Source organism: Theropithecus gelada, chromosome 8, assembly GCF_003255815.1.
Source record: "Theropithecus gelada isolate Dixy chromosome 8, Tgel_1.0, whole genome shotgun sequence".
NCBI classification, from domain to species: Eukaryota; Metazoa; Chordata; class Mammalia; order Primates; family Cercopithecidae; genus Theropithecus; species Theropithecus gelada.
In genome coordinates this window covers 126,599,980-126,626,301 of record NC_037676.1, presented here as the reverse complement: position 1 = coordinate 126,626,301, position 26,322 = coordinate 126,599,980, and the positions used below count along the sequence as shown (strand labels likewise).

Genomic DNA, 26,322 nt, shown 5'->3' with positions numbered 1-26,322 from the left:
AGGAGGCAGAATCTGTGTTTTGATTTTACTTTCCCCTCTGTGCCAGTAGTTTTCCTCCCTGCTGTATCTCCTTTATATTTCTTTCTCTTAACCTTTTTTTATTGCCTCTAGTTTTTAATTTTTTATGTGTAGTAGGAAAGAAAGATTAGGAATATTGATTACATTATTTGATTTTTTTTTTATTACTACACATTTTTTACTTCCCTAGCCCTTATCTTTTCTTTGCTGTTGTAGAATATTTTTAATGTTTTACTCAATGAGTTGGGAATTTGAAGAAGTAAAAGCAAGGACTCCGTATACTCTCATTCTACTGTGGAGGTCCTGCTTGTTGAATGTTTAGGTATTTCAAGATGTTCCAGTCAACTGACAAGGGCTTCTCACAGTGTCAGCACTGTAATCATGATGAGACTAATGCAACTAACAATAGTTCTGGTATGTGAATAACCACTTTTGCATGTTAACTTCACCAGAGAATTCTCTGGAGTATAGCAGTATCCTGTATTCTTAGTTAGAAATTTGGCAAACCGCTTGGATGCTTTCAAAGGAGATTTTGAGTTAATCATGCTAATCAAAGAAGAAGAATATGTTTTAATCAGATGTGAAATTCTATAAGATTAGTATATATCTTCATTTCTTAATTATTCTAAAAAAGGAAAAGTAAAGCTTAAGTTTGCTTTCTCAGAACCTTCTAAATAATATGAAAGTTAATTAAACTTGAGGTTTTAGTGTATTTCTTACTGTAAAGCTATTGTGGAACTTGTAAAATACCAGTCACTAATGTGGACCACATTTCCTTTTATGTAGGTTATCAGTGGAGATTTATTTGATTTTTACTTTTTTATACTAAATTCCTTAGTTCTTTTGTTGTCATAAAATATAAATAAATATTTTTGAAGATGTATATCTAGTTTGTAATGTGTTTGTTTGGATAATCTGGTTGTACTAAATCTTTAGAGTGATCCACTATATGGGTTCTTCTCTATATGATAACAATTAATTCTGTCCAGTTGGTTGATCATAAAGAAGGTCGAATTTTCTACCCTTTTACCTTAGTTTACTTTTAAACAAATGGTGAGCTGGTTATTGTTATGAGACTAGTTAGGCTGCTTCTTGTAATAATTGTTAATTTTTACATATAATGATGACACGTAAAGATACTCTCTGGCTTATACTTGGAAAAACTTTGTTACTTGTGATTCTGAATAACACCCTACTTTTAAAAGTTTTTTTAATGTACAGAATACCCTATTATCCAGTGTATAGGTTCCAAAGTTAAAATATTCAGTTATATATTAGTAAATATATTATATATTAATGTATAATACTGTTAACATACTATAGAAGTTAAAATATTCAGTTATATCAACAGAGATTAAGGAACAGAATACAATTCACTGAAGTCATTGTTTTCATTCATTGCTTTAAAAGTATTTTCTTCATTTTAAAGATGTCTAGATCTATTTGAATATTCATGTTTTCCACTATCAATGATGCTTGTTTGTGTATTTCTTAAGTCATCTAGGGTTGCCATCTTAAAGAAGAGTAGCTTTATTTCCGAAGTGTTTTTCTAGTGTAATTAATGCAAACAGACTCATTATCTAGATGCAAGGACTTTAAAGAAATCTGAAAAACAAAAAACAATGAACTTACCCAGGGCTAGAGTCCATGTTAGGCTTGTAACTAAGCTCAGTTTCATTTGCTGGCCTTTTGATTTAATCCATACCGATTAATATTTTCTGTATGGACAAGTTTGGTCCATTAACCTAAAGATAATTTATGAATAAACTCTGATGTTCTCCCACATTGTAAATCTGGTATTTTCTTCATTGTAATAAAAAATATCATGCTGTAGTAACTAATTCTTGCCCCATACCCTTTTTCTCCCCTTTAGAAAAATTGGAAGCTCAACCACCCACCCCAGGACAGCTGAGATATGGTAATGGTTCTATAATTGTTAAATATATGTTCATCTATCTTTTGGCCTTGAAATAACTGTATCATTCATTGATAGCACAGAAGAGTCAGTAAATTAAATCTTTCCAGATAGAATGGATTATCCTGTTCATTATACAAAGCACGAAGTTTATAAACTTGGCTAAGGATGTAACACAATATTGTAAAATGTCTAATATTGTTAAAAATATCTAATATTATTAAAATATTGTTGCCATTTAGAAATAGAATTATTTTTATGATAAAAGTTTTCTTAATTTCCAGGAAAAATGATGTATTTACTTTAGTTTGAATTTAAGTTGGGTAAATGCAGAACTAGAATTTGTAGACCCAAGGCTAGATAGAACTGTTCTCTGGTGGAGAAAATGCTTCTGGCTGGCTGTTTGTAAGAATGAAAAAAGTAAAGTTTATTTAAAACTGCCTGAAGAAGGACCTTATTACAATGCTGCTAGTGTTCTTTCTTTTCTCTATTGTGATAGGAATAAATATTCAAGAATAAATAAATGTTCAAGAATATACCAAAATAATGTAAAACAAGTTTGGATGTTATTATAAAGATGGAAGAAGTGAATTATTTAACAGTATAGTGAATTAGAGTAGGTTGTAAATTAAAGCTAAATATGAAACGTGATTTGCTAACAGCTGCCAATTTATAGAATAGTGTTTCTGAGAGTAAATTTGAAGAAGCCACAAATTGGTAGGAGATCATTCCATACTAGAGAGCAAATTTATATAATTTTTTAAAAAGCCTAATGGCCAGTTATTTTTTCTCTGACAGGTAGAATGTAATTTATATTAGAAATTAGTAACTTTCCTCAAATACCAAAACAATTTAAGAATTCTTTAAGACTTCTCTTCCCGGTTAATTTGTTATGGTTCTCCCACCTTAGATTCATACAATCTATAGTTTCTAATACTATATACTATTATCATTTTTTTGTAGGTGATATTGAAATTTACTGTTTATGTGGCTGTGTTATCATACCTAAACCCCTTTAGGGCTGGGAACCAAGTCTTATTTATCTTTGTATCTCAGGTGCCCAGTGGAGTGCCCTGTACATGTTTATTTAACTTTTTGAAAAACTTTATTTTTTCCTTTTAGTTAAAATAAAATTTAATTTTTAGGACATAGTTATATAGGTATAAACACTAAAAACATATATCTTATAGTTCAAAGTGATTATTATAACAGAGTGCCTTGGTTTTACTGACCAAGTAAAAATTGCTAAGATAGCAATTACTATAATCTTAATTTAATGGCCTTATCACCTAATTTTAAGATATTTGTAACTGGCCAATTTTAGAGATCCTATTAAGTGAATCCCAAAATGCTAATTAATCCTAACCAGTTTCATGATTATTTTTCTGTACTTAAGTAGCTTTCTCTTCACTGTAAATGTTTTATTTAGTGAATTTTTAGAATTTCATTATACTCTTTTAACCTGTTAAATTTGTAATCTGTATTGGTTCTGGAAGCCGCTTTTCATAAAATTTTGAGTGTTCAGTAAATAACCAGATTTAGGCAATAAGTTACTAAGGCTAGACTCTTTAATTGAAAAAAAAAAAATCCCATTTTGTTAATGTTCCACTTGATTTTTACCACTTTTAGTAACTTAAGTAATATTCTTTGTAATTAAAAATGTCCTTGATCTTGGACATTCTTACTTAAAAACAAGAAGAAATTTTAAATGACCTATTTTATACCTATTATGTACTGGTTTATATAATATTGTATAGCCATAATAATATTGAATATAATAGTATTCTTACACTGTATATAGTATTGTCCCGTGGTCTTGGTCATTTATAGAGGTGGAGGGTACAAGTGCCTTTTTTTGAGTGCTTATTAGCTTTCCCTGCTAGGTGCAGAGCTCTATATAGTAATATCAAATTTTTATAACTTCTGGATTATATTTCAATTATACTTTCTGTGGCAATAACTGCATTAAAAGAAAAAAAGACTCTAAAAATTAGTAAACACATATAACCAGTTGGTTTAAGGAATTTTTTTTTGGATGTAGTATAAAACTCAGCATTTTAATGTTTGTTGAAAAAAGGTCTCAGTTGAACGGATATTCAGTATACCTTGGCAATTTTATAGATTAATTAGAATAAAGTCTTTTACCTATTCCCAGCTTTTAATCTGTTTCACAGTCTGCCTTCAATTCTCTCAATCTGGAATTCTCTTCCTTTCCAGGTTAGTGGTCTTCAGCTTAATGAAATAATATTTTTTGAGCATCCACCATGCCCTCGATATTCTGCTGAAGATGTAAATATGAAAGAAATGAGAATAAATGTATAAGAATATGTAGGTATTAGTTCTTCCTACTTTTTTTTTTTTTTTTTTTTTTTAGATGGAGTCTTGCTCTGTCGCCAGGCTGGAGTGCAGTGGCACAATCTCGACTCACTGCGACCTCTGCTGCCTGGGTTCAGGTGATTCTCCTGCCTCAGCCTCCCAAGTAGCTGGGACTACAGGCATGCGCCACCACACTCAGCTAATTTTTGTATTTTTAGTAGTGGTGGGGTTTCACCATGTTGGCCAGGATGGTCTTGATCTCTTGACCTCACGATCCGCCTGCCTCAGCCTCCCAAAATGCTGGGATTACTGGCGTGACCTAGTTACACTTCCAATATCTCAGATCATTGAATTTATATACCCAATAGATGAAGTAAGGTGTGTTTTTGGTAGCAAGAGGTGAAGTTACAGTTTGATTTAAATCAAATATTGATTGTTTATAATTTGCAATGGCATTTAGGAATATTGATGAATTTTGAGGGGAGAAAAAGACTGCACATAGATGAGGTAATAAAGATGAGATAATCACCTTTTTCTAACATTTCTTTAAAAAAATTAGTGAGTAAAAGCACCCAAATAGCTTTTCTGACATTTGATTTAGAACATTTTCATTATTTCTAATACAGAAATCAATTTTACAGTATCAGACTTTAGTCATAAGAGAAAAAGAGATTCATGTCAGTAGCAATCAGGTAAAACGTGGTACTCATATATGTTTACTAATTTGTTCTCTTAATTGTATGTATATATTTGTGTGTGTGTGTGTGTGTGTTACCAGCAAGAAAACACAAAAGCCTAACACAGTTATTTTTACATGTTTTATATTTTTTCTGGTTTGTTTTGTTTTTTCCCAATATAGTTTCTACTTGTAGCAGTAGCAGCGTCTATTGGCTCTGGAAAATGAGAATCAAATTCTAGAGATTATCAAGTCTGTTTAGGATACTTTGATCATATCATCTGTTTTTGTTATTCTAAGTTAATAGAAATCTTAAAATATATTTTTCTGTTTTTGATGTTTTTCAGTATTCATCCACAATGCGATACCTTTCATAGGGTTTGGCTTTTTGGATAATGCAATTATGATTGTTGCTGTAAGTTCTTTCTCTCACTGCTTCTATTTTGAGTTCATAAATTAATGTGGTCTACATTTTCCTAGTAATTTCTCTATTGTGGTTATAAAGTTTTAATATAATGAACAAGAATATTTTTTACTATATCTCATATTAGACTATAGCTCAATTTTAAGGCATTATATTTATTAATCATTAAGACTTTAGGTAAAGCATTTAGACAAATAGACTTGGTAGAGCATTTAGACAGAACATTTAAGGCCTATATTATCCTATTCTAATTTCAACATTCTTAATAAAGAAAAATAATATGTAAAATGTTCTGATGTTCTTTAGTGGTATTGGCAATTATCATCACATATATAGGTAACTATTTGATTTAGTTCCTTGTTCAATTTTCCAATGTGAAAATGTTTTAAAGCATGTTTTGATACATAGTCTAGCCTTCAGTCTAGCCATTGTTTAAAGTTTCAATTCCGTTAAATGACTATATCTCCCTTTTGCCTTGTTCCATTGTAGTGTTAAAAAAAAATTCCCCTTTGCTGTGGTATTTTAATGCAAGGGTGCTCCTTAAAAATGTTTAATCTCAGAGATGGCTGACTTACCTTCCTTACTACTATATAAAGCCTTTTGTTAATGGATATCAATATTGGGTTCATATTCTAAAGTCAGAAATAGATCGTGATTAAAATGCAAGTCTTCAAAAACTGCCCAGTGCTCTGTTTTCAAGAACATACCAAGTGTTAGCTACAGCTTATGAACTTGTCATAATGGGATTTTCATTGCAATTAGATTTGATTTACATTAATTGTTTGAATAATCTAGCCAACTCAGATTTTAGTAGTTTCCAAGAAGGCAGTGTGGTTCTAAATAGTTGAATAAGTTTCTCACATTCACAGATACATAAATTGGCCAATTTTATTCTTATATACGTATTATGAAAATGCCATAATCAGTCAAAAAACTATTCATTTTCTTATTTTGTCCAAGTAATATAGATTAATCACAGTCCAGTTAATATGTCAATTATCAACTTCCAATATATATTTTTAGAATACCTTATGTGAAGTCGTTCTTTTCAAATATTAGCATTAGATTGAAGGTAATACATCTTCAATACATTTAGTGGGAGGAGAAAAAAATATCATGTACTTTGAATACCAGTTTATGAGTTCCCAGTTGGGGTCTTTATTTAAACTCGTTTGAGAAAATCAAAGTGCCTCACAACTAGAAACTTTTCTCATTTAGGACTTAGAGAGTTTGTTGTCAGCTTCACTGACTCTAACTTTTAAAAACATTTTGTAAATGATAGCTAAAGTGTAGGAGACTACTGAAAAAGTAGAATGACCTTAGGATTGTTGAATGTGAGGCAAATACATATGAGAGATGCAAGTTTTCTTTTTGGTGTTTTGGAGATCATGTGTACTACAAATGGACATAAATAGAAGATTTGGTTTCAAAGTAGGAATTTTAAAAGTAATTTACGTTGTATAGATTATAAAATTTATGTAAACATGGTTTATTCAAGAATGGTTTTGTTTGCTATGTAGCGTAGCCTTATGTCCAGATTGATGGGGATCAGCTACCAAACCAAACACCCACATTCTAGAGTCAAATTATTGTAGTAATTTGTAGTTCACTATTTGGTGTTCCCCAGGTGTGTGCCTCATTATTAGTACAACTAAGAGTACACTATTTTTCCAGGCCTGAGTTGGCTGACTCCAAATTAGTAATATTTGTTATTCTGTTTATATTGAAATCCAGTTTCAGGGGCTTATCAACCATTTTGTTTATTTTTTCTTAATTTTTTTTTCCCCAGCACATCCAGAACACAGAAAATCAGTTTTTTATTTAAATAATACTGAAATAAATGTTTAAGCCACTGACTTCAGTACCTGGTTAAGAGTAGTAGGTATGGCAAAAATATTATCCTGTGATAGTTGCAAACTAGTTCAGAGACAATAAAATTTTCCAGTGAGGCTTTGTAATATAGAATGCTGAGACTAAAACATATAAATAATGTAACTATAGAACCTATGAAAGGGGAAATAAGTGATTATTATCTTAAAAATGTTTTTCATCTTTTAATTAAAAAAATACTGATCAACCCCTCTCATTGTGGGATAGCTATGACTGTTTTAAAATAGTAAGTTGAGATAGTTGATTCTTCTTTTTTTTCACACCATAGACGTTTGATGTTTTCCTCCTTCCTGTTAGGTGTACTTTCCCACCCTAGTTGTACTCGTAAAAACAAATTCCTCTGTAAACTCTTGTAATAGATTTGGCCCTTATCTTGGTTCGTATTCATATTAAGCCTTTTGTTTCATAGTTTAAAAAATATTTTTATATTATTGGATTGCTTTTTATAACATACTTTAGGGTTAGTTTTGGGTTACTTTACTAACAGTTTAATTGGATAGAATTTATTAGAATTCTAGAGTAGATTCATTGTATTAAGGATAATGAACCAGGTATAACTTTAAGACAACTATTAGTATTCAGTTTATTTATAATTTCTACCTCACCTATTAACACAAAATTTGATGTTACTATGGGACACAGTAAAGAAGTGGATAGTCCATTGCCCCCAAAGCACCTTTGACTTCATATGGGGCTTTTCCTGCTGTTAGAAGGATCTTAGCTGTATTACATTCAACCAAATGATTAAGCACTTAACTATTTTTTAAATATATGTATTGCAAAGAGATTCTTCTTTGGCCACTGCCAGCGATTCATTGCTGTTAAAGATGCCATATTTATTTATTAGACTGTTGTTATCAGGTGCCTCTCTTCTATATTGGTGCTCCAGTTTTTTTGCATTCAGATATGATGATACACATCTTTATTCTTTTTCTCTGCCTATTTTTACCTTTTCTTTTCTTCCTCTTTATTTCTTCTTCGAAATCTGTTTCTTGGGGTATATTTACAACCTTGTAATTTGAACTTTGTGCATCAGGACAAAAGACTTTTGAACTTGAATGCATCATCAGGCTGTTGAGTCCATATTCAGCAAGAATTATATCTTAAAGTGATGCAACCAAAAGCTCTAGGGGAAAGAAACTTGAGGAAAACTCTTCAGTTTTGTAAATAATTGATGAGTAATGCATTATTTCTACATAAAATATAGGGCATTTTTTCCCTCCACAAATATCACTGAGATTTGAAACATTTTTTAGAAATGTTCATGCATCAGTGTTCAAGAGAACTCTTGCAAATTAAGTCTTCTAATGGCAGCATTTTCAGGGATTAGAATTGAATTAGCACAATAGATCCTAGGATTTCTTCCTTATTCTATTAGAATAGTTTAATCGTCTTCACTTCAGTTCCTCCTCTCTAAAATGAAAGTAAAATGTGAGCCCCTCTTTTCTTCAAAGGAATGATGATATACATATAGAAAGTCTTAAACTCTGTCATTAAATTCAGTGGCGATACGATGGGGCTTGGTTTTGAGTGTAGATCTATTGTACTAAATGCCGTTGCTGCTTATAAATGATTGTACAGTTTCACTATTTAATGATTAAAGAGCTAAGTGTTATAAGGATAATTTTATAAACCCCAATTTCCCTAGAAACTGGTTTAGTCTCTTTTTAATCTTTTGATAGAGTAAATAACAGTAGTATAGATGTATAGTTCAGAATTTAAAATTAATGTGAGTTGGTCTTGTTTTCAAAGAGCTTTAAAGCATTTTTCTCTGTGGTAGAAAAATAGAAATTCTAGATTTTTAATGATGAACTATATTTCTACATGTATTGCTAATTTTATTTTTATAAACCTAATTTGAATGAATGAAATGTTATGTTATTTCTGTATGAGTGCATATATTTAATAATTTAATGAATTACTACATTATATGTGCATATATGATGTATGTAATTTTGCAGCACTAACATGTTGATTTAACTATTATATCTGTTTTTATTAATGCTTTGCTATTCTTTTATAGTCACTTCAGCTTTAATTTTTAAGATTAATTTTTTATCATATTTCAGGGAACCCATATTGAAATGTCTATTGGAATTATTTTGGGAATTTCAACTATGGCAGGTATTTAACAATAGTAAATGTTATTATTTCATTGTCTGTACATTTATAAAACATTTCAGTAGATTAAGTTTCGAAGAGGGTAATTTATTTGAATGAGTTTACTCATTGAGATATCTGTTTTCTTCATCGTATTCTTCTGATTCTTAGTTTTGTATATGTAGTACTTTTTGTGAAAATTTTGGGTACTTTATATTATTAGTTATTGGATAACAATACTCTGCTATATTGATTTCATTAAGACAAGATTTTCTGGCAATTCAGTGTTACCCCTAAACATTTCTACCCTTATTTATTTATTTACAGAGTCTCACTCTGTCACCCAGGCTGGAGTGCAGTGGTGCGATCTCAGCTCACTGCAACCTCCACCTCCCAGGTTCAAGTGATTCTCCTGCATCAGCCTCATGAGTAGCTGGGACTGCAGGCGCCCACCATCATGCCTGGCTAATTTTTGTATTTTTAGTAGAGACGGGGTTTCACCATGTTGGCCAGGATGGTCTCGAATGCCTGACCTTGTGATCCGCCCACGTCAGCCTCCCAAAGTGCTGGGATTACAGGTGTGAGCCACCGTGCCCAGCCTATTATTTATTTATTATTTATTTATTTTTGAGTTGGGTAGATTTTTTTTTTTTTTCTTGAGTTGGGTAGAAAAAATCAAAGAAGGAAATACAGGATTAAACATCTGTCTTCTCTGTCCCATTTACCACTCTGTTTTTCATGGAGGTAAAATTTGGGAAGAGTTGTATTTATTGTAGAAAGCATTAGGTAAATGAGTTAATGAAAGAAATATTTTTTTTCTCCTTGACTTTCTTGAATTTCATAGCTGTACATGCAGCTTTACCAATTCCTTTAAATATTATATGAAAGATACTACAAAATATTGTACAATTAATATTGAAACCAAATGGAAATTGGCTGCCATAACAGAAAAAAACCTACTACTTAATGGAGGTAGAATATTATAATTTCAAAATTGTGTTCCATTCAAAACCTTGAGAGTAAGAGCTGTCCAATGAGTTACTTTGAATATAGTTGCTTTAGTTTGAGAAATGTGAGAACTCTTCCAAGATCAGTGCTTTGTTGATTACAGAGTGACATAATTATTATTCTTTTATGTAACAGTTCATTTGTTTATTTTTCAAATTTTTAGCTGCTGCTTTGGGAAATCTTGTGTCAGATCTAGCTGGACTTGGGTAGGTTCATTCACTTATTCATTTGTATATTCTGTACTTGCTGTCTTTCTGTTCCCCACTCTTCTTTAATTGAGAAGCATAACAAAGGGATATTTAATTTTTCTTTGTTTTCTAGAATTAAAATTTTGAATTTACTTCTTCTAAACTAATAGTACTAAATCTTTGGTATCCATCAAATATAGATGCCTGGGTGATATCCTAGTTATACATTATTCGTATCTCTGGAGAGGGAACCCTGGCATTTGTGTTTAGTAATTTTCATGAGTGGTTCTGATGTATGCAAAAGTTTATTCTAAATCTACCATAATGTAAGCAAAATGGAATTTGTGTTTACGGAAGTATTTATATGTATTTTGTAGACATCTCTAAGGGTAAGGCAGGATTAAAAGCAAGAACCTCTCTCATTATTCCACCTCACCCTATTCCCACAAAACCCAAAGAGAAAGGATATGGTTCAAATTTAAGGATACTGATGACTATACATGTTTTTTAGAGGGGGGAGCTTTCAAAGGAAATAATGGCCAAAGCATATATGGGTTTGGCTATTTTTTGCTTTCTTTACTTTATGTGGCAGGAATAATGAAACAAACTAAGGACATCTATTTAGAAAAGGCCAACTTTCTCTCTCTCTTTACATTCTTGTTCCCAGTGGCAGATGGCCTGAGCTGCTTCCTGAGCTTGGGGAAGGCTGGGGGAGTATAAATTAGACTAAGTGGACATTATTATGATAAATATGTTCTCTCTTGCTGTGTCTTTGACTTTGTCTCTTCTTTCCTTGGCTCATTTGAGTGTTACAGTTTCAGATTTGAATTTTTTCTTAGAAGTTTACTTAGCCCTATAATCTAGGCAAAGCAGCTTTATAAGTGATCTAACCTTAACCTTCTATGTTAGACTTCTGCACCAGAGTCTGGGGCCAAAGCCACAGTTAAAAAAAAAAAAGTTTCTTTGCTTTAGAGCCATGGCAAGAATTTTATATTCTCGGAATTCCTGGCATAAATGCATCATGATATCATCTCTTAAACATTCTATTCCCAGTTTCCAACATTAAAGTAAATAATGAGAATATTACAGTCATTGTATAGCTTTCGGATATATTTAATAGAACCAAATGATCTAAGAGATTTTAAAGCCATTTAGCTATATATTGTATCATAAAACAATTATTTTTGTTTAGAGATGAAGATTTTTCTTGAAGTCTTTGTATTTAAAAACTATTTCTCTTCTCTCTTTTTTTGGGGGCGTATCATTAAACAACAAATACCACATTTTATGCATTCTCAGATGCATTTTTACATATCTGATATCAGGATCCATCTTATTGTTGGTAGTATACACAGTTTAATTAGCAATGTTTTTCTTACAGTTCATAAAGTAAGAGTATATCCAATAAATGATGGCAACTTAGAATTGATAAAATACTTGAGATTGGCCTGAAAGTTTAGGGTTTTTGTTAGTTTACCAGTCTGAGGAATTGTATTTGTTAGTTTACCAGTCTTTGGAAACTTTTGCTGTCTGATAAGTTACTAATTTGTATCATATGTTAAAGTGCTTTGCTTTGAGCTTGGAATAATTGCAGAAATTCTAATTATCTGTACAAATTGTTATATACCTTGAATTGTTTTTAAAAATAATAATAGAGAATAATTGCTCTAAGTCAATTAATTTTCCTTTGTGTTAAATATGTTAATAAGAAAATATTTTTAAACAATATATTTATATACAATAAAAATTAAAAGTTGTAAAGAATGTTTATGCCATTTCTAGAGTACCAGGTGCAAATGTAAAATTATCTTGCTTCTCCTTGTAGTAATTAGTTTACTATATGAGGACATTTGCATGTCTTTTTAAAAACCTACATTTTGTCCTCCTTGTCTTTTGTTTTGTTTTGTTTTGTTTGCTTTTGTAAAGGCTTTATTGAAACATAACTTATATATCATATTGTCTTGCTTCTTCAAAGACTTGCAGGCTATGTTGAAGCATTGGCTTCCAGGTTAGGTCTGTCAATTCCTGATCTCACACCAAAGCAAGTTGACATGTGGCAAACACGTCTTAGTACACATTTGGTAAGTAATTTACATGGTTTATGACAATGAATTGGGTAGCCAGAACAAGATACTGTATAGTTCAGGATCTTGAGAAATTTGAGACTAAAATGGGTTTGAATGGAGTTTTTAACAAAAATTGTCCAGACCTTGGCAGTTTTCAGAAGAACAGTAATTTGTGTTATTAACTCCTTATTTTTTGTAGGTATACTGAATTTTTTAAAAATATTTGTGCAATTCACTTAGAATTAGGGAGTATCTCTTATAGGTTGGGGTCCAAAGAACATAAATGAATAATAAACTGTGGTTATACTTGAGGAACTTGTTTAGGTGAAAAACCAAACATGTAAACAAATTATAATTTAGTATGACATATGCAGTAATGATTTATGTACAAGATATAACAATGATACAGGTAAGAGAATTAACACTGTGGGCAGTAACTTCTTTTGGTGGGGAGATTTCTTGGTGATTATTAGATCTAAGCTGATTTTTGAATTGTTGATGAGACATTTACTAGATAAATAAGAGGAATTCCAAGAATACTGGCCAGCAATTAGAAGAGGATGATAAAAAAGGGTATATTTAGGTAAATACATGAACCTATTTTAGGAATATAATATGTAGTAGCTATAGGTACAAGCAGCAGCAGAAGACAACATTGGAGAAGTCAGCGTGGATCAGACAGGAAAGGTATTGTATGTGAATGCTAAGGAGCTTCAGCCTCTTACCTAAGTGTTGGAGAGCCAGGGGAGTTTTAAATAAGAAGGAAACTGGATGGATCATGATGCCATCAATAAAATCAAGAAAAAAAGGAGGAGGAATAAGCTTGTAAGGGAAGATAATGAGTTCTATTTTGGACACATTGAATTTGAGATACTAGTAACATTCAAGTGGTGACACCTAGTAGGCATTTGGGTTAAAGTCAAGAGTTAGATAGGTCCGAGTTAGTGATAATGGGTATTGTCACTCATTCATTCAACAAATACTTATTGTTTACATATTATATGCCAAGTAGATATACAGGAGTTTTGAATACATTGGTTAACAAAATAAGATCTTATTTCTGATAGATCTTTGCATTCAAGCAGTGGGGAGACAGACAATAAACAATCTGATAAATAAAAATATTTAGCATATTAGAAGTTTATATGTGTTACGAGAATAAGGGAAAACAGAGCGAAGTAGAAGAGGCTGGGAGTGCTAGGATAGAAGCAGACTGCAGTATTCAATAGGAGAGTCACTGTAGGCCTCACTGAAAAGGTAGGTGATTGTTAAAACCATGGGAGAAGATGAACTTTCATAGGAGAGTGGTTCTCAAAATGTGGTGCCAGCATCAGCAGGATTAACATTAACTGGTAACTTCTTAGAAATGCAAACACACAGTCTTCATCTTAGACCTATCTATTATTGTGTAAAAAATTATTGCAGCTGGACGGGGTTGCTTATGCCTGTAATCCCCGCACTTTGGAAGGCTGAGGCAGGTGGATCACCTGAGGTCAGGAGTTCGAGACCAGTCTGACCAAGGTAGTGAAACACTGTCTCTACTGAAAATACAAAAATTAGCTGGGCGTGGTGGCCAGGTGTCTGTAATCCCAGCTTACTTGGGAGGCTGAAGCAGGAGAATTGCTTGAATTTGGGAGGCGGAGGTTGCAGTGAGCTGAGATCAAGCCATTGCACTCCAGCCTGGGCGACAGAGTGAGACTCCATCTCACCAAAAAACAAAAAACAAAAAACAAAACCAAAAAAAAAAACCATACAAATTCAGCAGCTTAAAACAACATATATTTATTATCTCTCATTTTCTGTGGGTCAGATCAGGAATAGCTTAAATGGGTCCTCTGGAAGACTGCAATCATGTCCAGCCAGGACTTGGTTCCTGTCTAGAAGCTCAACTGGTGATGAATCCACTTCCAGGCTCACCCAGGTCTTTGGCAAAATTAATTTTTTTGTGACTGTGAGGGACCTAACCTCTGGCTTGCTGTTGCACTCTCACGTCCTAGAGGCCTAGAGGCCTCCCTCCATCTAGAGCAGGCTTGTGCAGCCTGCTTTTGGTAATCCAAAAGTTTACCACAAATTGGTAAACTTTCTTAAAACATTATGAGATTTTTTTCTGTGATTTTTTTTAAGCTATCGTTAGTGTTAGTGTATTTTATGTGTGGCCCAAGAAAATTCTTCTTCCAGTGTGGCCCAGGGAAGCCAAAAAATTGGACACCCCGATCTACGGGTCACCTGCAGTTCCTTGCCATGGGGCCCTCTCAGTAGACCCTCTCACAACATGGCAGCCTGCATCTTCAGAGCCAGCAAGGGAGAAAGAAAATGAGTCTGCTGGCAGGATGGCAAGATGGAGCCTTATGTAATGTAATGTAATCGCAGGAGTAACACCCCATCACCTTTCCTATTATTCAAAGCAAGTTAGAGCATCCTGCCCATGCTCAAGGGGAGGAGACTATGCAAAGACTTAAATATCAGAAGGAAGATATCATGAAGGCCACCTTAAAATCTGCCTGCTACAGAGTCACAAAATGAAAAATTCTGGAGACAGAACCCAGCAATTTGTGTTTTAACTCTGCTGTACATTAAAATTTGAGAACTGTTGTTCCAGAGAAAATGTGCAAAATTAAAGAACCCTAGAAAATACCTAAGAGCTCATGGTCTTATGGGAGCTTTCAAGGAAGAAGTTTTAAGAAGCAGTGAATGATAATTAATTCAATTAATTCCTCTTGATATAAAGAAATCAAGTAAAATTTCTGAAAATTTTTTTTTGTTTTTTGTTTTTGGATTTGGTATGTAGTTGCTCATTGATAATCATTTCTGAGCAATTTCTATGGACTAATGGAAGAAGAAAAATCAAATGACAATGGATTGAAACACTAATGGGAGCTGAAGAAGAGTAAAATACAAAATTAATGTTAAATTAGATGGAATTTATTTTAATGAAGATATTAAATGTTTTGGAAGTAAACAGAATTTTTACCTGCAAAATATTCATACAGAGTATAAAAACATACACATAGGTAAAAATTAAATTCATCACTAATCACTTTAAATCACTTTAAATCTGCAATAATTACTACCCTTTAAAATATGAGTAGTAGAAGGATCACAAGTATAGCAGGGAAGTGTTTGGTTTTCAATCAAAATGTAGGAAGAGTGTGGAGAAACAAAATGAGGACCTATTTGCTTGTTGTAATTTTTACTTTATAAAGGTTGAAAAGTCTTTTAAGAAAGTGGAATGTTAATTTTGGGCTTTTCCTTTTAGTTTACATGTGTCCATATCTTACAATTTGTAAGTAAAGTGAGACTAGCCCCTGATACCAGCTGGAGTTTTGAGGGAATAAGGATTTTCTAACATTCTAGTAATTTGTCTTAAAAATTTTAGCATTAAAGTTGGGATCAGAAGTTTATTTTTCTGGGGCATAATAATTGTTTTCTTTCTATATTAAAAGTAGGTTCATTTTCTCTTCTCTATGACAAAAACATCTAAATTACTAAACTAGTGTTAATATATTGAGTGTATGTGTGTCTGTGTGTGTATTGCGATAAAACCCCTCACTGGTTTATGGCAACAGTGATTCTGTTCCTTAGTTGTTGACTCTGCTTGTTTTATGTTAGAATCGAATCTTTTCTACTCTGTAACATAACATTTTGATTCTATACAGCCTGAAGTATTTGAAGTTAGTGATCAGCCTTCTACTCATGACAAAAGCTAACTCTGAAATTTACCCGTGATAGAATAAATACAAATACACCTGCAGGTTCCAGTTGACATAGGTGTATTTTAAAACGGCACTTGTAATTTGGTTGTTTGAAATTCAAAAAATATTTTCTTATAAAACAGTATTACAGATGGGACTCAAGTTCTACGATTAGCCCCATTGTGGTTAACTGTGGGGCCTAGAGTATTGTAAGACATAATAATAATGTGTAAATAAATGTTTTCACAATGAAAAAATTTGCTTCAAGTCCTGGATCAGGGAGTAAGAAAAGTGTATCACTTTTTTCTTCCTCACCACCCTATTGACGTTGTATCTCTTGAGATAATTGGGTCTGAAATCACTGACTGGTATTCCTAAACTGAAGGGTGAGGAAAGCCTTGGTTGCAACAGGAATTCTAACAGAATGGGTGGGAAGTGAAAGTGGGGCCAAATTACAAGTGAGGTTTTAAAATACACCTATGTCAACTGGAACCTGCATGTGTATTTGTGTTTATTCTATCACGGGTAAATTTCAGAGTTAGCTTTTGTCATGTTATCTTCTGTATATGGGAAAGTCAGGAGTCTGAAATAGGATATAATGATTTCTCTGTGCATGTATTCAAATGAGTAAATATGTTAAAGTAAAAAAACAAGAAGCTAAGGATTAAATTTATCAGCATGTGGAATGAAGAAAGTTTCTGCTTGTTAAAACTCCGCATGAGTGATACCTTTTAAAGTTTTGGCATAATGAAAATAACAGTTTTGACTATTAATATCAAGTATTGATCATACTACTAATACCACTACCGCCACCAAAACCCTCAAAATAACAAAGTTGAAAATTTTTACGCAAGCTATTGTCAAAATATTAATGTCTACTATTAAATTTGGTAGAAAAACTGTAGGATGTGGGCCTGGCGCAGTGGCTCACGCCTGTAATCCAAGCACTTTGGGAGGCCGAGAAGGGGGCGGATCACAAGGTCAGGAGGTCGAGAGCATCCTGGCTAACACGGTGAAACCCTGTCTCTATAGACTAAAAATACAAAAAATTAGCCGGGCGTGGTGGCGGGCACCTGTGGTCCCAGCTACTCAGGAGGCTGAGGCAGGAGGATGACATAAACCTAGGAGGCAGAGCTTGCAGTGAGCCAAGATAGCGCCCCTGCACTCCAGCCTGGGTGACAGAGCCAGACTCGTCTCAAAAACAAAAACAAAAACAAAACCCGAAAAACTGTGGGATGTGATAGCTAAACAGACAATGTATAAGAGAAAACATTTCATTCAAGAACAAAGATTACATAGCTATCATAGTATCTGTAATGTTTGATAGAACTTATTTTGTCTTTCCCTGTGTACCTAACTAGAAGTTCCTGGAGGAGAGAGACAGACGACGTAAGATTAGTCCATCTCCATGGTACACTCAAGTAGAGAGTTTGACACATAGTAGCTTCTCAATAAATATTTGTATGAAGAAATGAAACTTAATTGAAAAGTATATAAACTTGATAGTCATCATAGGAATGCAAATTTTGAAAACCATTTACAAAAATAAAAATTTTAAATTTTTATAATGATCTGGGTGTGGTGGCTCCCAGAGCCTGTCATCCCATTTGGGAGGCAAAGGTGGGAGGATCTCTTGAAGCCAGGAGTTCAAGATCAGCCTGAGCAACATAGGGAGACCCTAGCTCTACAAAATAATAATAATAATAATAATAATAATAATAATAATAACAATAAAAGTAACAAAATTATCTAGGCATAGTGCTATGTGTCTGTAGTTCTAGTTACTGGGGAGACTGAGTCAGGAGGCTCGCTTGAGCCAAAGAGTTCAGGAAGAGATCAGGAAGATGGCTTGGGCCAAGACTGCAGTGGGCTATGATCATGCCACTGCACTCCGTCCTAGGTGACAGAGGGAGACCCTGTCTCTAAAATAAATAAATTAATTAAAATGAAATAAAATTTTTATAATGTAGGTGAGGTTGCAGGAAAATTGGTATGTATGTCTACATTTGTGTATACTGAAATTGGTATGTAAGTATAGGCAGCTTTGTCAAGGATGGACAGCATGACAATCCTTCATGAAGATGCACAAATATTAATACTGTTTGATTTTTAAATAAATCATTGGTGAAGAACTATACACGGAAATGCTTGTTGTTATTTCACTTATAATGTTGGAGAAGGAGCAGTGGCTGTTGTGTAGATTTAAGTAGATTTAAGTAGAGATTTAAGTAGAATATGGACCCGTCAATTCAGTTGAACTTTAAGTTTAGCAGTTTGGAAAAGAGTTTGTAAGAAAATGTGTGGCTATGCAGGGGTATGGATTGAGGAAGAAAACAAAGCTATGTTTACATAATGATTATATCTACATATAAGGTATACACAGGGATAAATATTGAAGAGGAATATATATGAAGGGTAGCAAATCCAAATATATTGAGAAGAGCTGGTGAGATTTTTTTCCTGCCTTCTTGTTATCAGAGATAAAGTAACTTTTTAAAAATGTTCTCTTTTGTTTCCTTAGGGCAAAGCTGTTGGGGTGACTATTGGCTGCATTCTAGGAATGTTTCCTTTAATTTTCTTTGGAGGAGGTGAAGAAGATGAAAAACTGGAAACGAAAAGTTAATCCTCTTAGAATACCTATAAAAAGATGTAAACTAATGTACCTCAGTAATTAAATATGCTGTCACAACATTTAGGAATTAAGACAGTAACAGTATAGATATGGGATCAAATAATTTAGCATGTATTATGGAAAACACTAACTTATTGTGGCTTGATCTTCTTAGGACATCTTTTTTAAAAAGCTGTTTAGTATCATTTTGTGTAAATTGTTGAAATGCTCTTTCATCAGTAGCAGTCAACATTTTATCTTTTCTTTCTTTTATATTCATAATGTTATTTAAGTGTCATTGATGTACTGTATTGACTTGGGGTTTGCTTATTTGTTACTTAACATGTGTACATGCATGAAAGCATTTTTCGTTGTTCCCTGATAGTTACATTTCAACCTGGGGATTTTTCCAAATTACTGAAGATCTTTAATATCAGTTAAAGATTTTTTTACCCTCTTTTTGGGAACATCAATTTTGTACTGTTACACAGTAAACATTTATAATCATATAATTTCAGTCATTTTCTTAACTCGCACATCTATTGAAAATGGATATAGATACAGATTTTAAGTATTGTAAGTATATATTACTTATTTTAATTTTCTGACTTTACTATTTTAAGGGCCAGAGGTTAATCAGAAAGAGCAATTATGTGGTCTCCCTGCTACGTGAAACCATATATACTAACAAGCATACTATTTTTAGTTGATTTTTTTTTTAACCTTTAGTTTCCCAGTTTTGAATAATTACATGGTGGATTCCAACTTTTGAGGGGAAGAAGATGAGCATTTTAAAGTCTTTGAAATGGGGATTGTGGAATTAGATTGAACTAAGGGATTTAATATGATGCTTGGAAATTAAGAGGCTAAAGCTTTTTTTGAAAAAAGGTAGAAAATAGGAACTGTCAAGAAGGTTTATGGTATAAATGGTGAAGTTGAAGTGATATTTGAAAGGTTAATGAGATACAAATCGTATTATTTGGTAAGGTTTTTTTTTTTGTTTCCTCCAAAGATGTCATCTTCTCATCTGAATGGAATAAGTCTGAATACTCCGTACTCATACTCCTAATCTCATTATATCTTATTTAGTGAATTTTATTTATGAATAATTTCTTTTGAAGTGAAAACTAGATATTTAATATTTTGCTTTTTTGCTACATAGTCCACTCAAAAATTACATGAGGAGAAATCCTTTTTCCCTTTGTTTTTCTTTTTTCTTCTTTTGTGGTATTTAAAGCGTATTTTAGGTTGAAGTTACTTATTTCTAGTCTTGTATATCTGACTTAAGTATAACCATGTAAGAATTATAAATTTTAGTTTTCTGAACCCTTAAACTTTTTTAGCATGTGGTCTGTTACACATACTAAAAAATTACTCTTACTTGTAACAGCGTAATTAAATACATCATGGAGGAGAGAAACTTAAATTAAAATTAAAATAATATTTTGGCTATTGAAGTTATTTGTGTTGCTAAATAGATGCAGAGGATTTACAGCAATTTTATTTTAAGGTTTTATTTATACATAATTACTTTGAACTCTTCAGAGGAGATACTGTTTCGCAAGGCAATTTGTCATAAATTCTCTCATGCACTTCAGAATGAGTAAGTGCCATCCTTTAATCATAGACTTTGAGGGAAGAAAGCATAAAAATGTAGCGTATAATCTGAAACTAAATATATAACATGCACAAATAATATGACATTCTTACTGAATCAAATCATGATTCTAGAACTTGAAATCTTAAATCGAATTTCAGTTTGTATCTTCCATATAATATCCACACACAGATAACCACACAAAAAATCCTTTGTAAAATTTCAAATTGATAGGATTAGAGTGCTTAAATTTTTGGGGGGGAAAGGGTGGGAGGTAAAGTGTAAGTGCTTTCTTTTGTCCCTAACTTGTGTATTGATGGCAGTCCATTCTGTTTTCTAAAAATGTATTGTATTGTGGTGCTTAACTTCTTATCAATTAAATCCCAAATCAGAAACCTTGCCTGTGAGTTTAGAAAGGGCTTTTGATTATTGTTTTTTCTTTTTGCTCTTGAAAGTAATCCAGTCCCAGGGAATTATTGGTTTAACTGAACATCTCCAGAATTATTTACGGTGTCAAATATATATAACCTTTACATTGAAAGATAATTTTAATTTATGGGCGTAATAAAAAATTTGAATCATTCAGGTAATTAATTTTCAAAAAATGGAGACCATTTATCTTTAACTGAAGGTATATGTTTTTTAAGATCATAGTCTACACTAGTATGGTGCTTTGCACAAAGTGATTTCTGAAGAATGGTTCTTTTTAAGATAATGGCTTCATGTGATCATTGTTTCATGTTACTTGCCACAAAGAACTTTAATTCAGGTTGAAACTGGAACTGTTTGTTTCTCATATTAGCTACTTCTCTATTAGGAGCACAAGAACTATAGTTAAATGCAACATGAGCTACTTTAGTACTGTTTGTTTGAAATTTGTGTTGTCCATGTATTATGATTTATTAACTTGTTGATGCATGTAAATTGGGTGCATTTTGTTGCCATGTATGTTAAATGGTGACCAATGTTTTTACAAAGGAATTGAACAAAAAAAAGTATCTTTTAAGAAATTTGGAATGTGGTTTTGATTTTGAAATTTGATTTCTTACTAGAGGACCTTGGTATATTCTATTACTAAAACAAACAGGATTAATGAATACGGATTTGTTATAAGGTGGCAGCAATGTCACTAAGACAGTGAATGGAACAATTTACCACCTCCCTGGAATCTGCACCTGAGATACAGCATTACAGAGTGTGAGTGAAGAGTGAGCCCGTAGAAAAGCTTTAGATAGACTCACATAAGTCACACTGATGGGTATTTACAGCAGGGATATCTAAGCTGTTTATTAATAATGTCTCATTTATGCTTTTTCTCTAGAACATAAATTTTGAAGGTAATGGAAGTTTATCTTTTATACCAAAAGTTTGTATGAGCCATTTTGAAGTAATCTTTCTAATTTTAGAATTATATTTTCTCGCCATCTTAAGACAGTATATTAAATATAATATATAAGCATTATCTTTACGTACATTATTATTGTGTGGTAATGCAGTACCTTGAGAATCTAGTTTTTATAGTTTTCATTTTTCTCCTGATCTTGCTTCTGGCAACTTTCATCTCTCTAATCTGCTTTTTTTTCTCAGTTGTCTGGACTTAGAAACTAGTTAGCCTATCTTACCATAAATTATTTGTGAAATACTAAAAAATTGGCTTTGGATCCTGACTGAGATGATGCTGATGATAGTAGTAGTAATAAGAATAATAGTTCCCTTTTATTAAATGCTTATTCCTTTATGCACTAGTAATTTACACACATGATTGCATTTAATCACCTTAATGACAACATGAAGTTGGGGCTATTATCATTATCATCTCTATTTTCTCGTAGCTAAATTGAGGCATGAAGAGAGTTTGCCACTACGAATAAGTGGACTGGAATCCTATTTTGTCCAAGTATGAAGCCTGTCTTAACTGCTGGGTAGTAGGGACATCAGTTGCATGGGCTTTGTAATGTCTGCTCTCTGCCTAGGTTCCTTTTTACCTCCAGGTTCATGGAGTCATTTTCTTATCTATAATTTAAGAGTATTGTGCTTACAATCTCAAGATTCATTTAAGAAATCTTGTGTTCTTTATTGCATACTATGTGCTAGGAACGGTTCAAGGCACTGAGTGAACAACCAGAACATCTGTACCGAAGCTTATTATTTTGGGGTGCGGGGGAGGGTAGTAATAGGGGAAGAGAACCCAGAAAAGCAAATACACTTTTTTTTTTTTTTGAGATGGAGTCTTGCTGTCACCCAGGCTGGAGTACACTGTTATGATCTTGGCTCACTGCAACCTCTGCTTCCTGTGTTCAAGTGATTCTCCTGCCTCAGCCTCCTGAGTAGCTGGGATTTCAGGCACGTGCCACTGAGCCTAATTTGTTTGTATTTTTAATAGAGATGGGGTTTCACCATGTTGGCCAGGCTGGCCTCAGACTCCTGACCTCAGGTGATCCACCTGTCTCGGCCTCCCAAAGTGCTGGGATTACGGGCATGAGCCCCTGCGCCCAGCCTGCAGATATACACTTAAATATTGTTTATGTCAGATGGTGGTAAGTTCTATAGAGATAAATGAAACAAGATAAAGAGGATAGAAAGTACCAGTGGTCACAAGTGAAGATGGTCAGTGAAGACCTGAAAGAAGCGAAGGCACAAACAGTGCAGATAGTCTGTGAAGAGAAAGTATCATGCTAGGTACTAGAAAGTTGGTGTTAAGAAAATATATGTTCCACTTTGGAATGCATTGTAAAATGTTTTCTTTTTGTTTCATATGACTAATGTCTGGATTAAGCCTAAAGAGTAACAGTTAAATATTAAGATTAATACTCCTTGCATGTTTACTGACAGCAGTAGGTGGAAATGGCACAGAAGCATGGGGAAGCAACCCTAGAATTCACAAAAGTCTGTGGGTACTCCCATCAGCAAAACATTTACAGTTGACCCTTGAACAATGCAGGGATTAGGGACACCAACCCCTGTGCAGTTGAAAATCTGAATACAACTTTGACTCTTTCCAAATTTTACTTATAGCCTATTATTGGCTGGAAGCCTTTCTGATAACATAAACAGTAGATTAACACATATTTTGTCTGTTACCTGTATCATACATTGTATTAAGGTAGAAGAAAGAAAATGCTATTAAAATCATCAGGAAGAGAAAATACATTTACTCTTCATTAAGTGGAAGTGGATCATGATAAAAGTCTTCATCCTCCTTGTCTTCATGTTGAGTAGGCTGAGGTGGAGGAGGAAAAGGAAGGATTGGTCTTGCTCTTAGCGGTAGCAGAGGTGGAAGGGGAAGCAGGAAAGGCAGGCACACTAGTTGTAATTATGAAAATGCATTGTAACTTCTGTCTGATGTTTTGCTTTTTTTCATTTCTCTAAAAATGTTTCTAAATGGTACTAATCCTTCTTCCACCATTTGCTTTAGTTTTAGTGCTTGTGTGGTAGAAGGGTCCATGTTGTAAAATCAGTCTTGAATAATCAACACAGATTGTCTAATGTTGATTTGTTTACTGGCACTGCTTCTAAATGTCTTCCTCCTCATTGTGTGGCACTGATTCAGAGGCACTCATCTCCAAAAGCTAAGCTTTTGAATTGCTTAGCTTTTGACTCACTCCAGGATTCAGATCTTGAAACGTTTTACCCTCTACCATTTTATTTATTTATTTGTTATTTATTTATTTATTTATTTATTTATTTAACATATCTACAACCTCTTTCACGATTTTCTTGATTGGCTCTGTTGTAAATTCTGTGAAGTCACACACAACATCTGGTTGTTTTCCTCAGCAGTAACTTATTATTTTGGGCTTGATGGCTTTCATGGCTTCTTCTCTAGCAACAATGGCATCATCAGTGGTGGAATCCTTCCAGACTTTGATGATGTTCTCTTTGTTAGAGTTTTCTTGGGTGGCACTGATGGTTCTTTGCATAGAGTACTGTGGGTAATGAGCCATGAAGGTCCTTATGACCCCCTGTCTAGAAACTAAATTAGAGACATTATGTTTGGGGGCAAATAGATCACTTCGATGCCTTTAGTGTTGAACTCATGCAGTTCTGGGTGGGTGGCCGGGGCATTGTCCAGTATCAAAAGAACTTTAAAAGGCAGTCCTTTACTGGCAAGGTACTTCTTGACTTCAAAGACAAAACATCAATGGAGCCAATCCAGAAAAAGGGTTGTTGTCCAGACCTTCTTGTTATCCTGCCAGAAGACTGGCAGCTTGTGTTTAACTTTTTCCTTCAAGATTTGAGAGTTAACAGCTTTATAGATAAGTGCAGTCTTGACCATAAACTCAAAAGCATTAGCAAAAACCTATAGCATTAGCCTGTCCCTTTCTGCCTTAAATCCTGGTGCTCACTTCTCTTCTTTACTAATAAATGTACTTTGTGGCATATATATGTATATTTTTTCCAGAATAGGGCACTTTTGTCTGCCTTAAGAACCTGTTCTGGTAGATATCCTTTCTCCTCAATGATTTTCTTAATGGCATCTGGGAACTCATCTGCTGCCTCTTGGTCATCAGGAGCTGCCTCTTCTGTTATTTTAACATTTTTAAAGCCAAACTTCTTTCTAATATTATCAAGCCATCCTTTGCTGGCATTAAATTCTCTAGATTTAGATCCTTCACCTTCCTTTTGCCTTAAATTGTCATATAATGACCACCTTTTCTCCAATCATATTAGAACCTATAGGTACGTCTTTCTTATAGCAATACTGCACCCACATAAAAGTTGCATTTTCAATATGAGATAAAAAGGTATATCATAAAAAGTACAAGGTTTGCTGGTATAGATGCAGTAAAGGCTTCATAAATTTTCTTAATTTTATTAACAGTGGTCCTTATGCTAGATTCATTTGTCTTGAAGGATGGGCATCTACAGCTGCAGACCAGTACACATGAAGCAATGTAACTTTTTCTTGTAATATCATGACTTTGCTCCTTGGGAGCCCTTCCAGCATCACTAGTGGGACTAGCGTTGTATGGGTCCCATGGTATTATTGCAAGGCTTATGGGTGTACTAAACATGATGAAAAATAACTGAGAACCATGAGAGGTCACTTTTTACTATGATACACGATTTACTGGAGAGATGAACTGCCCATGTGGAGATGATAAACATCACATGGCATTTTAAGTGAAAATAGCACTTGAGCTCACAGCAATAGCAACAGGAGGTAGCTCTGAAATTATGGTGGTAGTGCAGTATGTGCTATAGTTAATCTTTTTCAGTTGTAATTTAGTACTACATCTTTATGTTTGTCTCAACTGCAAATGGCTCCAGTGTAGTCTGTGTATGCGTAAGTTTTGATAAATTTTAACTTTTTTTTGTTTTTTTTTGAGATGGAGTCTCGCTCTGTCGCCCAGACTGGAGTGGTACAGTGGCACCATCCCGGCTCACTGCAACCACTGTCTTCCGGGTTCAAGTGATTCTCCTGCCTCAGCCTCCCATGTAGTTGGGATTACAGGCATGCATCACCATGCCCAGCTAATGTTTGTATTTTTAGTAGAAACGGGTTTCACCGTGTTGGCCAGGCTGCTCTTGAACTCCTGACCTCAGGTGATCTGCCCGCCTTGGCCTCCCAAAGTGTTGGGATTACAGGCATGAGCCACTGCGCCCAGCCAATTTTAACTTTTTATAATAGATTTGTATATATTTATGGTAGCAAATGATAAAATAGACTAGTGTCTACATATATTTTATGCATTAATGACATATCATTTTCTTAGTTTTTCAATATTTCTAAGCTACATGGTGCATCTGCAAGTTTTTTAAATTGTTGTAAATCTCCAAAAAATTTGTCAATGTATTTATCAAGACAATGCATATAAGC

At 33.5% G+C, this 26,322-nt stretch overlaps 1 protein-coding gene across 1 annotated transcript in view; it reads left to right on the top strand.

Annotated features, from left to right (window-relative positions):
- Positions 1 to 20,901, top strand: part of TMEM65 (transmembrane protein 65) — a 62,105-nt gene extending 41,204 nt beyond the window's left edge. The window contains exons 2-7 of the mRNA XM_025395347.1: positions 1,892 to 1,936; positions 5,273 to 5,340; positions 9,309 to 9,363; positions 10,511 to 10,553; positions 12,511 to 12,616; positions 18,815 to 20,901. Of these exons, the coding sequence (XP_025251132.1) occupies positions 1,892 to 1,936; positions 5,273 to 5,340; positions 9,309 to 9,363; positions 10,511 to 10,553; positions 12,511 to 12,616; positions 18,815 to 18,916 (419 nt within the window). The 3' untranslated portion in view covers positions 18,917 to 20,901. The remainder of the gene's footprint in view (positions 1 to 1,891; positions 1,937 to 5,272; positions 5,341 to 9,308; positions 9,364 to 10,510; positions 10,554 to 12,510; positions 12,617 to 18,814) is intronic.
- The last annotated feature ends 5,421 nt before the right edge of the window (positions 20,902 to 26,322 follow it).